We start from the raw sequence: 12,654 nt of genomic DNA, 5'->3' as shown, positions 1-12,654 counted from the left end.
GGGGGTGATTGTGTGTCGGGGGGGTGAAGGTGTGCGGGCCGCGGGGCTGACGCGTGTGCAGGTGAAGCGACGGCGCCTGGAGCCTGCAGGGCTTTGAAGCCCAACATGTCGGGACCGCGTCTCCCCCGCATTCCTCCAGAATAAACTCATAAAGCAACAACAGCAGACACTCGTGTTACACTGTAATCCGAACCCCGGTGAACACATCATGGACCCCGGGGGGAACACAACCAGCGAAGGGGAACCACTCTCAAGTACCAGAGCGTTTGGAGTACCTCTTACAACTTTTATTGTATGTTTTACGTCCTGGCACTTAAAAATAGTACTCTGCATCGTGTAGCATCTTATCCTAGCTATCTTTGTTGAATACGGGGAATGGGTTACCCTAGCGATTGTTAGTGCTTGCCACTTGGTTCTCTGAACATCCTTACTGTACCGACAGCGATATATTGTTGTTTCTCTTTCTTCTGACAAATGGAATTATTGACGCTTTGGATGAAAGCGTGTGAGGTCAGTGGTTCGTGTGTTCTCCCTCTGGGACGATGACTCTGTGCTGAGGACGCGTCTGCTGAGCTGAACAGATGGAGACGTCCGCAGGGAGGAGAACCACAGCTGGAGTGTGGGATCCCAGACAGAGGAGGTCTTGCTGCTCAGGGAAGTGTCTGCGGACCACTGATGACTTTAGGAAGGATTTTACCAGATTTATGTTTATGGAATATTCATATTTTTTGCGTTGAAGACACAAAGGCTGCTGCCAGCAGACTTTAGTCTTTCAGATAATGTCCAAGAGAGAGCATATAATCACCTTTCAGAATGAATTGAATGAAGAATGTATTGTAATTTTGGGGTTAGGAAAAAAAGAAATCGGATTTGAAGGGTTGACTAAACTTCTTGAAAGTTAATCAAATAAACATCAATAAGATAGGCCTAGGATAATAATACAAAGGTAAAAGAAAAAGAGTAGCACAAATAGATAGACGAAATATAAAAAAAAAAAAAAGAGAGACAAAAAATTTGTTCAAAGTCCAACAGAGTTGAAGTATTGTACGTGTTGGTGCGTTAGATCAGATTAAGGTCAGACGTGTTCGGTGCGAACCGGGTCTGACCAGATAGAGCAGGAATGTGTGTTTGTGTGTGTGTGTGTGTGTGTGGGGGGGGGGGGTTCTGACCTTCACAACGAAGGGGAACCGGACATTCCCGGCGCCCGGTTCTCCTGCCCAAACCCTGGAGAACGGAGTCACTCATTCCGCTCAGACAGTCATCGGAGGAAACAGAGTGTTTATGTGTGTGTGGGGGGTAGATTGATTGTGTGTGTGTGTGTGGGGGATCCGTGGGTCTGGGTCAGTCAGCCGGCTGGAGAACGTTTCTAGAACGCTTACGATGTTGTTCAATATCTAGAAGAGGTTTAGGATGCGTTCTAGAACATTCCGATTCCGGAACCTTCTCTAACGTTCCACAGTGCCAAAGTTTGGCAGGCAGGCTACAGCAGGCAGAGTGGACCGTACCATCTGCACACGGGTGGGGACACATCTACAGTAGCAGGCAGAGTGGACCGTACCATCTGCAGACGGGAGGGGACACATCTACAATAGCAGGCAGAGTGGACCGTACCATTCTGCAGACGGGAGGGGACACATCTACTGTGAACGTTATTCTCCTCTCTCTACGGCGCATTCTTTGCAGCCGCGATGAACGTGTAAGAGTAACAATTCAACAACATGGACTACATTCTGACTGCTGGAATGGGTGATCAGTATAATCAGTCTCGACAACCACGACAGATATAAGCTCTTGTTTCGAGGGGCTATAGTTATAAACGCTGGGTTATGTTTTAGCATTAGTTTAGTGAGGTGAGGAAATTCCTTAATTTCCGGGTCAAGGATGAAGATAATCTATGATAGGTAGTCGGAGTCCGGCTTTCCCCTCCAGAGAGGATACAGTTAGTATTGTGGTACAGTAGTAATTAGGACCAATAATTTACATTGAACTCACATGAATTATAGTTAAATAACACGACGCAATGAATCCATAATAAAAACAGGAGCGGTGGCGACACCTGGCGGCCGTATGGTGTAACTGCGATGAGTCATCTCAGGGGGCGGGGCTTAGACCCTGCTGCTAATATGGAGCATACACATCACGACTGTCTGTTACTGTACGAACGGACACGGTTTACACCGCTGCCGTTATTTTCGGGACTGATAATGTCTTCATTAGTACTATTGTCAAATTTCAACGCGTCAAGTAATACCGTCATTTTTTTTTTTTTACCAGTTTGTCGGCTTCACCGGGAGGTGGCGTCGTGGCAACAGCTTGACATGACGCCATTCAGCAACAGCACATGTTATATCACCAAAACGTGTGTCAAGACACGTTAATGTTTTGAACATTGTTCCTCGTGCTGATTTTGCGTATCTCACGCACCATACCTACCTGTGGGTGTATGTGTGTGTGTGTATCACAGCATACACAAAATAAATCACACGTCCAAGGTATTTTTTTTCCAATATACATATATTTCATGATGTTCATCAATATAATAACACATTGATAGATTTACACTACAGTTATTTTATGTACTTCTGTTTTTCAATTAAATTTCCACTCATTTACACAGACGCAAACTCCTTGACGTTCTAATCCCATATCAAATGACAGCACAATAAATCTATCGATATAAAACCAAAAGATAAACTGATAACAAAGTAAAGTCTGGACTGAGCACATTGCCCGCGGCCCCTGGGTCCGTCCCTCCTGATAGGCCCAGGAGCCGGGGCCAATGTGGGCCCCTGGCCCCGCCAGTCCCTAAGAAAAACAAAACAGCCGCTTCTCCGGAACAAAATAATAAAAAAGTTTTTTCTATCGGTATTGATATTGGATACGGGAGCGACCGTCGAACACAAACCACAGAATCACTCGGAGCGTTCTGGACGATGGTTAACTCTCTGTTCCCTCCACCGCCGTCCCACTAAAGAACCGCTCTGTTCTTGGCGTTCACCAAACAGTGCTTTTACACAAACAGATCATGGAACGTGGAGCAAAGAAAAGTCATATGTGGGGGTTCGTTTTTTTTATAATTTCTTTAAAAATAAAAGTTGATTTCTAGAACATTGTATCTTGAATGGCGCCCCTCTCCGGGGGAATCAGAGACTCGAAAGGGTCCCTCCTTAGGCTGCGTCTCTGCCATGAGGGGCTAGCGGTTAGCCTTAGCCTCTTTGTTATACCGTTTGTCCCCCCCCCCCTCTGTGCTTTCAAACCAAGCTCTCAATGTGTACCTCATTATCTGGACTAACACGGCCATCGCCCCCATGAGTTAAACACAGCCTTTATCGAGATCTCTGATCCGTTTTCCCGGAGAAGACGACAACACGCTACAACATTTAGCCCAACGTCGTGTTTCCCGCCAAAAACCAACCTAACTAAACAAAAACGACAAACAAGTGCTGTTGTGTTCGAATACGCACACTTCTCCTCTCACAACCTGACAACACACCAAACAAAAACCGAAAAGTAACACGACCGCAAAGAGAAGGACTTCTGCGTCGTCACGGCGACCGCGCAAAGGTCGCTGGTGGACGGACGGCCGAACGGAGACACATGGCGGTCCTACCCCAATCCGTAGGGACGCTAAGTCGTCTGATTCCACTGGGACGCTCCCGCCTCTGTCGACGGCTGGAACTGGGACACGTTATATACTTATATATATATGTTATATATATATTCATACCAGCAAAATCAAACGGTAGAGTTTTGCTTTTGGAGCTGAATCTTTTGTTAGCTTGGTAATAACCTGAAGAGCTGGGCTCCCCGCTGCCACTAAACCCCGGTACAACACCACACGATACAGATGTTTTGCAGCTGTTTTTGTAGTTTTTTTTTTTTTGTAGTTTTTAATCTAACATCTAGAGTTAAAAGTCACACACGTCTTTTGATTTGAAAACACTCGCGAGCACTATGGAGACACGGAACAGAAGAAGAGTTGTGCTATTATCGGGTACGGGATCTCGCTAGAGGCCCTATCGGGAACCTCCGGACGCTCACGTCCTCGCTCCCCGGAGTCCTTATCGTTGGGGTTTCACCTTGCATATGTCAAAGGGCACGTTGAACTACCGTCTGCGTGACATGTCGCCTGTAAGGGTTAGAAGGGCAGGTCGAGGCTCTCTCTACGCTAAGACCTCTCTTATGTTGAGGGGAATCTTCAAAAGTATCCTTATTTTATTCTTTATATTCTCGAGTTTCCCTTTGACTTGTTTTTGATGGCAAATGGCAGCATAAGCATAAAAAAATCTGGTCTTTGGTTAAAAATAGCGATAACGTTCCTCACCCGGAGAGAGGCGGAGCCCCGGTCCGTCTGTCCGTCAGGCCTCTAAGCTCGGCCCCTCCCCCTCCCCCGGCTACTTAGGTTGCCATGGAAACAAACACGCCCTTAGCGGTTAAGCAGCCTAATCTGTCGGGATAAACCGGGGATATTCCCAAAGGCAGGTGGAGCTACAACTACTGAACACACACGCACACAAACACCACACCACAGGCAGGCACACACACACACACACACACGCACACGCACACACACACCCCGGAGGTGCATGTCTTGCAGCCCGTAGACAGAAGGAGCAGTGGACAGAGAGAGTGGGGAGTCTGGCGGCACGCGGGCAGGGGCTCCCCACCTGGTGACAGCAGGGAACCCCGGCTTTGTACTCTGGTTCAGTGAAGATGTGTGAGACCTTAGGAAAAGTTTGGAAAAATCGATAACGAAGAGTGTCCCCCAGCAGGTCAGACGGAGGGGCTGGCCCCCCCCCCCCCTCCCCTCTGACGAGGTCAGGTGACCGGACCAGGACGGGGGTCCACGAACAGAAATGAGTGCAACCGAAAGGATAAGGGTCTCTCTCCCCAGATACTTGGCAGTGAATAACGCGCGGAGCTCAGTTACAAAAACCCAGCGGGCGCCGCGACAGAGCACTGCGACGGCCGCCCCCCTGCCGCGGCGCCTGCCTCACATAAAAATATACTATTATATAAATATAATCTATCGTACATAAAAAAGAAAAAAGGCCTTGACTATTGGGAGTAAAACTGAGAGAGAGACGTAACGCAAAAGCAAAGAAAACAAGAGTCACCGAACTCTCTTAAGCCGGTCGGTGAGAAGGCTCCTCCCACGCTCACACACGTTCACCAGAACCGCTCTCTGGATCCCCGACGGAAGGTTGTGGTTCTCTAGCCAAACGCCAGAACCAACGAGTCCCTGTGCCTCTAATTGCCAGCCGGGCTGAATGGGGGGGGTGGTTGTTTTGTTAAGTGTGGCCCTGCCGGCTAAGGGCCTCTCAGCAGCAGGGCCTTGAGACAGAAGCGCCATCAAAAACAAGCTTTCTCTTTTGTGCGTTTGAAACAGGGTCCCGGGTTATATTGTGTGCAGGACGGTGACGTCGGCCCTCCTCTGAAATAAGAGCTTCAGGGCTTCTGAAGCGGAGGCTACTAGCGCTGAGAGCTAACCCGACTACACCGCTCTCTGATCTACGGTTAAGTTGAATCTTACTTACGTTATTTTTAAATATCTTCTATGGTATTTACGACATCATAGTATACGTGTTTATGGTAACATATCATATACATATATATTACAAAAAGAAAGCATCGTATATATGATCAAATTAAAACCCAATTTAAATACCAAAAGTCTAACCCTTACAGCTAAAAGAATGATTGTATTTTATGCATCTATTAGGACATCGGTGACAGGGCTTTGAACCGTACGTTGTTCTTTTAAAGATACTTACATGTGCTACATTATGAGCATTTGCACTAGACTGCAATGAAGGAATGTTTTCGAAATAAGACACTAAGAAAAAACGTTACAAAATAAACATCTACAGACATTGGTCCAAGAACTATGGCAGTTTCTTTTCTGAAATCGTCAAGAGAGAAAAATGCATGCAGACCGGGTGTGGGTTCATAAAAAATGAAGATGAAGATGAATAGAAATACTGATCACAGAGAATATCGACACCCATTAGTGCTAACGATTAGTATGTCGTTGGAATGGTCTAGGACAGTGACATCACGGAACGTCTTACATTTCATTGGTCCAGAAGATGTTTTACGACGGCGTATTTTACGGATAGCGTGAGATGGTTCTACCACAACGTCGACGGGAACGCTTTCACGTTACGTTCCTAGACCATGACGGGAACATACGGGAACGCTGACAACCTGCTCGGCGCTCGCTTGGGGAAAACCGCAAGCCGCGCCGGACCGATGGGGGCGTGCGAGACGCACGGCGGGGTCCGGCGGCGGAGACGCGGTCACATGCTACGCCCTGGCTGCGCGGGCGGACACCGAAGCATACGGAGAAATGAATACAAAACTCAAAAAGTACAAAAAAGCACTCGCACGCACACACACCTACAAAAAACAGTATATATATATATATGTATATATCAGAATAAAACTCTACAAAGAACTATATATTCCAGTCACATTAACGCCGTCGCCTCTCCTCCTCTGGCTGCCGATCGCAGTGTTTGCTCGGCAGAACGGCCAATAGAAAAGCCGCTGAGCCTAGAAAGGAGACGGGGGCCACAGACTCACAGGACAAATACCACAGGGGTCCAGAGGCGAGGTGGTGGGGGCCGCGGAGCCCCGCCAGGGTGGGGGGGGGCATATCGAGACCAATCGGTGGGCATGGAGGGGAACAGTGGGAAGAATTGGAAACTAAACTCATCACCAGTGGTTAATTTGGTCGTCAATTTGAGGACGTTTGCTGTTGCGAGGGCGTGGGTAGAGACTGGGGTAGGAACAACTCTTCTTAGGTGCTGAAGTACACTGTGGGACACACAGAGGGGGCGCACACAGGAAACAGAGGGGAGACACAGGAAGCAGTGGTGTCAGAAGATTAGTGGTTACACATTAATAGTGTGTTTATGTCCAAATTGTCTTGATTGTTTGAGAAACTATGTAAAACATTGCATCAAGAAAACAATAATTACAATTATTGTGTGCTCTTGGAACTGATTGGTGTAACACAGTTCAACAGTTGATAAGATATGATGATCGATTGTATTGATTGATTGATTGATTGATCCTTACCAATAATGACGATGACGACAATCAGGCAAATCACACCCAGAATAATCATCATCTAAAAAGAGGTGGAAAGAAAACATGAAACTTTATTAAAAACACATTTCATCAGAGCACCTCATCATTCATGTCCACATAACGCAGAGGTATGAACTCAGACTCAGCCGATCAATAGCTTCACTCAATCTACCACCTGTTAACATATTCACCCCACCAGGCCAGAAACAAACTGGCCTGGTATATTATTCATATTGATGTATATTATGTATATACCATATATTATTTATGAGGATCATCACCTACTCCCTGAGTGAGGCGGGCTGCATTCCATTAAACATTTACAAAGCCAGAGCATGACAGCGTCCTCTGCTGTGTCCCACAGCCTCGTCTCCTTCACTGAGCCCTCTTCCCCAGCGTAGAATCAATTACAATCCTTCATGTCTGTTCACATGGGTACGTATTCAGCACGTATTCAGTACATATTCAGTACGTATTCAGTACGTATTCAGTACACATTCCGTACACATTCCGTACACATTCAGTACATATTTCGTACGTATTCAGTATATATTTAGTACGCATTCAGTACGTATTCAGTACATATTCTGTACGTATTCAGTACATATTTCGCACGTATTCAGTACGTATTCAGTACGCATTCAGTACATATTTCGTACGTATTCAGTACACATTTAGTACGCATTCAGTACGTATTCCGTACGTATTCAGTACGTATTCAGCTATACCGCTTCTATTGTGTGAGTCATGTTCTATGCCGTTTATTATGCTGCGAGTCTCTCCTGTCGTGTGTGTGTGTGGTTGACATGAGCTTCCTCTGCAGAAGGTCATTGGTCAGGACGACCTTGGGTCCGACTGCTCATTGGACAAACACAAGACGCTCACGGCAACACAGCGGCCATGAAGCCAGCGGGCCGCTGGGTGACGCGGTCGGAGTTCAGCACAGCAGCAGCCTGCTGTTAGAGAGGCTTTTAGAGGCTGCTGATAGAGGCTGCTGTTAGAGGCTGCTGTTAGAGAGGCTTTTAGAGGCTGCTGTTAGAGGCTGCTGTTAGAGGCTGCTGTTAGAGAGGCTTTTAGAGGCTGCTGTTAGAGGCTGCTGTTAGAGGCTGTTAGAGGCTACTGTTAGAGGCTGCTGTTAGAGGCTGCTGCTAGAGGCTGCTGTTAGAGGCTGCTGTTAGAGGCTGCTGTTAGAGGCTGCTGTTAGAGGCTGCTGTTAGAGGCTGCTGTAAGAGGCTGCTGTTAGAGGCTGCTGTTAGAGGCTGTTAGAGGCTGCTGTTAGAGGCTGCTGTTAGAGGCTTTTAGAGGCTGCTGCTAGAGGCTGCTGTTAGAGGCTGCTGTTAGAGGCTGCTGTTAGAGGCTGCTGTTAGAGGCTGCTGTTAGAGGCTGTTAGAGGCTGCTGTTAGAGAGGCTGTTAGAGAGGCTGCTGTTAGAGAGGCTGTTAGAGAGGCTGTTAGAGGCTGCTGTTAGAGGCTGCTGTTAGAGGCTGCTGTTAGAGGCTGCTGTTAGAGGCTGCTGTTAGAGGTTAAAAAAAGAGAAAAAGAGAGGGAAAGGGAGAGGGAGAGGGAGATGGAGAGAGAGAGAGGGAGGCGAAGAGAGAGGAGAGACAGAGACAGAGAGACATGGAGCCACTCCATCCTGACGTGTGATAGTGACTGTAAACAGACCTCCAGGCCGGGCTGATGACCTCCACAAGGTTATCCCTGTTTGGGCCGGTTGCTGCTTCCCACTAGCACAAAAACCCGGAGGGCGTCAGTCACACTGCTCCCGACCGACCGCCTCCAACTACCGAGGATTGCAGTGTTGGCATCCTCAAGCTAGCCGCTAGCTCTAGCCCCTAGCGCCAGTCGCTAGCTCTAGCTGCTAGCTTCAGCCGCTAGCTCTGTCCACTGTCTCTCGGCGCTAGCCCCACCCACCTTGGCGTTCTTCCACCAGTACTTGTTCTTGAGCTAGCCGCTATCTCTAGCCGCTAGCCCTAGCCACTAGGCCCACCCACCTTGGCGTTCTTCCACCAGTACTTGTTCTTGAGCTTGGCGGCGCTGGTCTCGAACTGGGAGGCCCCGGCCTGCAGGGCGTCGGCCCGGTCGTCCAGCTCAGACAGCTTCTGGTCACGCTCCAGCACCTTGTCCACGTTCACACGCATGATGTCCACCACCTAGCGTTACCACGGAGACAGGGCTGTGATGCTGGGAAGGGGCGGAGCCAAGCCCCCCGGAGGAGGTTTTGACTGCTTGCTATTATCTCGTTCAGACTGGAAACACTAATTTAATAATATAAAATAACTCAACGAGTGATTAGTCAGTTAAAAAAAAAAAAATATATATATATATATATGTGTGTGTTCAGCTTAATTTGGGCCTCACACAAAAACCCTTAGATTGTGAGGAGTCGCTAAGGAGCCGACATGATTATGGTATTAAGTATTACACATTATTATTAAGATGATAATAGTTAAAGATGATATTAATATGGGTATTCAACTCGTCCACCTGGTGTCTATGATTACATATGATCAAATAATAACATCCATACAACATATAACGTGGTCCTGGTCCACACCTCATCCATGAAGCGGTCCATGACCACAAAAGAATAATAACATATAATAATACTTCCTAGTCCGGCTCTAAATCGTCGACCTGGTGTCTATGATAACAAGTGATGAAATAATAACAACATACAATATATGATGATGATGATATGATTAAATAGTGAGTATGGAGCCCCAGGCCTACCTCGTCCACCTGGGCCTGGGTCTGCTGCAGGCGGCGGTTGCTGGTGAGGTTGGGCGGCTGGTTGGCTCCATCTGCTCCGGGGGCTCCGGCGGGGGCGGACCTGCCGGCACGCACAGCCCGTTAGCACTAGCACTGGAGTTAGCACTAGCATTAGCACTAGCGTTAGCGTTAGCGTTGGAGCTCGGACAAAACAGGATGGCCCAGAGAGGGATAAAAATAGCCCCGGACGAGGCGCACAATAGGGCCCGGTCCGCCGCCGGGGCCTGGGGGGGGGCGTGCTATGTACTCAGCTGCTACCTCCACACAAAAGGAGGGCGAGGGAGATTCACGGCCCCCCTCTCTCTCTCTCTCTCTCTCTCTCTCTCTCTCTCTCTCTCTCTCTCTCTCTTCAGATGAACAAACAAATCAAATGTGTGAAATAAATAGATTCATGGTCTGTGTTTGCTCAAGGAAATGTGTCTTAAGTGTAATAAGAATTGAAAATGTTAAATTTAATCCAATCTCACAAACAGCCAAACGGACACTAAGGCATTCACAAAAGACCTACAACAAGCTAGCCAACACGACTAAATACGAGACAACGCAACGATCGATCAATGAACAGTTGACCGTTTAACTATTTTTAGAACAATAACCCCCTCATGAAAGGGGATAGTCCTGTTTGCAGGCGGTATCGTTAGCCCCGCTTTGCATGGGGAGAAGGCAGCAGAGGGAATAGAGGTCAGCGGCATTCAGAGGGCCCTGAGAGGGGTCAGGGGAGGTAGGTGGGCAGGTATCCTAGAGGGGGGCCAGCTGGCTGAACGGAGCTGAGAACAGAGAGCAGAGAGCAGAGAGCAGAGAGCAGAGAGCAGAGAGCGGAGAGTGGAGAACGGAGGACGGAGAACGGAGAACGGAGAACAGAGAGCTGAGAACAGAGAACAGAGAGCAGAGAGCTGAGAACAGAGAGAACAGAGAGCAGAGAGAATGGAGAACAGAGAGCAGACAGGAGAGCAGAGAGCGGAGAGCGGAGAACAGAGAGCTGAGAACTGAGAACAGAGAGCAGAGAGCAGAGAACAGAGAGCTGAGAGCAGAGAACAGAGAGAACAGAGAACAGAGAGCAGAGAGCAGAGAGCAGAGAGAACAGAGAACAGAGCGGAGAACGGAAAACAGAGAACAGAGAGCAGAGAACAGAGAACAGAGCAGAGAGCGGAGAGCAGAGAGCGGAGAACATAGCAGAGATCAGAGCGGAAAGGAGAGAGCAGAGAACAGAGAGCTGAGCAGAGAACAGAGAGAACAGAGAACAGAGAGCGGAGAGCAGAGAGCAGAGAACAGAGAGCTGAGAGGAGAGAACAGAGAGAACAGAGAGCTGAGAGCAGAGAACGGAGAACGGAGAGCGGAGAACAGAGAGCAGAGAGGAGAGAGCAGAGAACAGAGAGCTGAGAGCGGAGAACAGAGCAAAGAGCATAGAGGCCCATCGCTGTGTAAAGGTCACCCAGCACACTCCTAATCCCTCACGTCACATCCAGGAAGTCCCTCCAATGTTTGCTGTTATAATCAATGTTGTTATTATATTATTTAGGACGTGTTTATCCAAAGAAAGGTACAGTGAATAAGGATAGCAGGCCTATAAAGGCCATTAAGGAGGAGGCATGCTGTGGGATGTCTTCGGGGAGGCTGAGGGCAACAGGGATCCAACCAGGAAACCTTTGGCTGGGCGTCAACACACGACTTGAGGGCAGTAGAGCGACACTGTGGGCCGTATAATAGAGGATAACACGTACCTTATGGGCTACGTGAGAACGTTCAAGGGATACATGTAAATACCTGCTCAGCTTATTCTATTTTAAGCACCTCTAGGCCACTACAACATGAATGCTAAGGCTAGATGATAATAGTAGTCTATAATAATACTTATAACAGTAATACTAGTATTAAATATCGAATAGATTTAACACACTCATATTGCTAGCTGAGAGTTGCTAAAAGCAGCTGCTAACTGATAAGAGGCTGGCTGACATAGGAGCCACAAGGCCACCCAACATGGCAACTAGCCTGTTAGAAGCCGAACGGATAGCCAATCTGGCAACTAGACTGTTAGAAGCCAAGCGATACCCAATCTGGCAACACTAGCCTGTTAGCAGCAACAGGCTAGCTGACATGTAGCCGTGAAGGCCGAGCCCACAACCCCGTAACCTTCTCCTCACAATGACGCTCGACAACCCGTCCCGAGATAAAGGCAACGTCCATCTAATAATATATTATATTCGGGGTGTTTTCTACCAATCAACATCTCGTGTTAGCTGCAGTGCTAGCCAGCTGTGTGCTACACCGCGCCCCGGGGGCTCCGTGGCCGTCTTTCAGCACCGGAGAGCGGCGTTCAGCACCGGACAGCGCCGGGAGCGACCCGTCGAGCGGGAGTCGTTGAGCGGGTTTACCGGATCATAGGACCGCAGGGTCCTGTATGATTGATGATACAAACGGCCGAAACACTCGGTCATCCATGATTTCGGCTGTTTTTTGTGGAACAAAGCGGGTCTGTGGAGGGGACTCGACAGGACAGGGAGCGTCGTGATGTGGAGGGCGTTGCTTTGTGAAGCACCACGCACACACTCATGGAAACACCGCGCGGGGATGCGATCAATATCGGGGATATCAGAGGACTCTAGCCAACGATGCCCTTTCTGTTTAAATACCATGAAGGCTTGGGGTGAGGTGTTAACAAGGACACTTTTAGACCTCCCGTTGGTTATATTATGAGACCATTAACACGCTACGATTGGGGAAATACAGAAATAGGAATATGAATAAAACCAGGAATAACGATATAACGAACGAATAACAATAATCC

At 48.2% G+C, this 12,654-nt stretch overlaps 1 protein-coding gene across 1 annotated transcript; it reads right to left on the bottom strand.

The window, feature by feature from the left end:
- Nucleotides 1–6,726: 6,726 nt before the first annotated feature.
- LOC307077541 (vesicle-associated membrane protein 2-like) lies at nucleotides 6,727–12,304 on the bottom strand (the record flags this gene model as incomplete). Its single annotated transcript, XM_079738969.1, is given in 6 exon segments — nucleotides 6,727–6,819; nucleotides 7,084–7,135; nucleotides 9,089–9,247; nucleotides 9,828–9,914; nucleotides 9,917–9,959; nucleotides 12,171–12,304. Coding segments are annotated over 6 exon segments (492 nt in total). The 3' UTR covers nucleotides 6,727–6,802.
- Between the last annotated feature and the right edge of the window lie 350 nt (nucleotides 12,305–12,654).

Source organism: Pollachius pollachius (assembly GCF_949987615.1).
Source record: "Pollachius pollachius genome assembly, chromosome: 6".
Taxonomy (NCBI): domain Eukaryota; kingdom Metazoa; phylum Chordata; class Actinopteri; order Gadiformes; family Gadidae; genus Pollachius; species Pollachius pollachius.
This window is presented reverse-complemented; position numbering and strand designations above follow the sequence as displayed.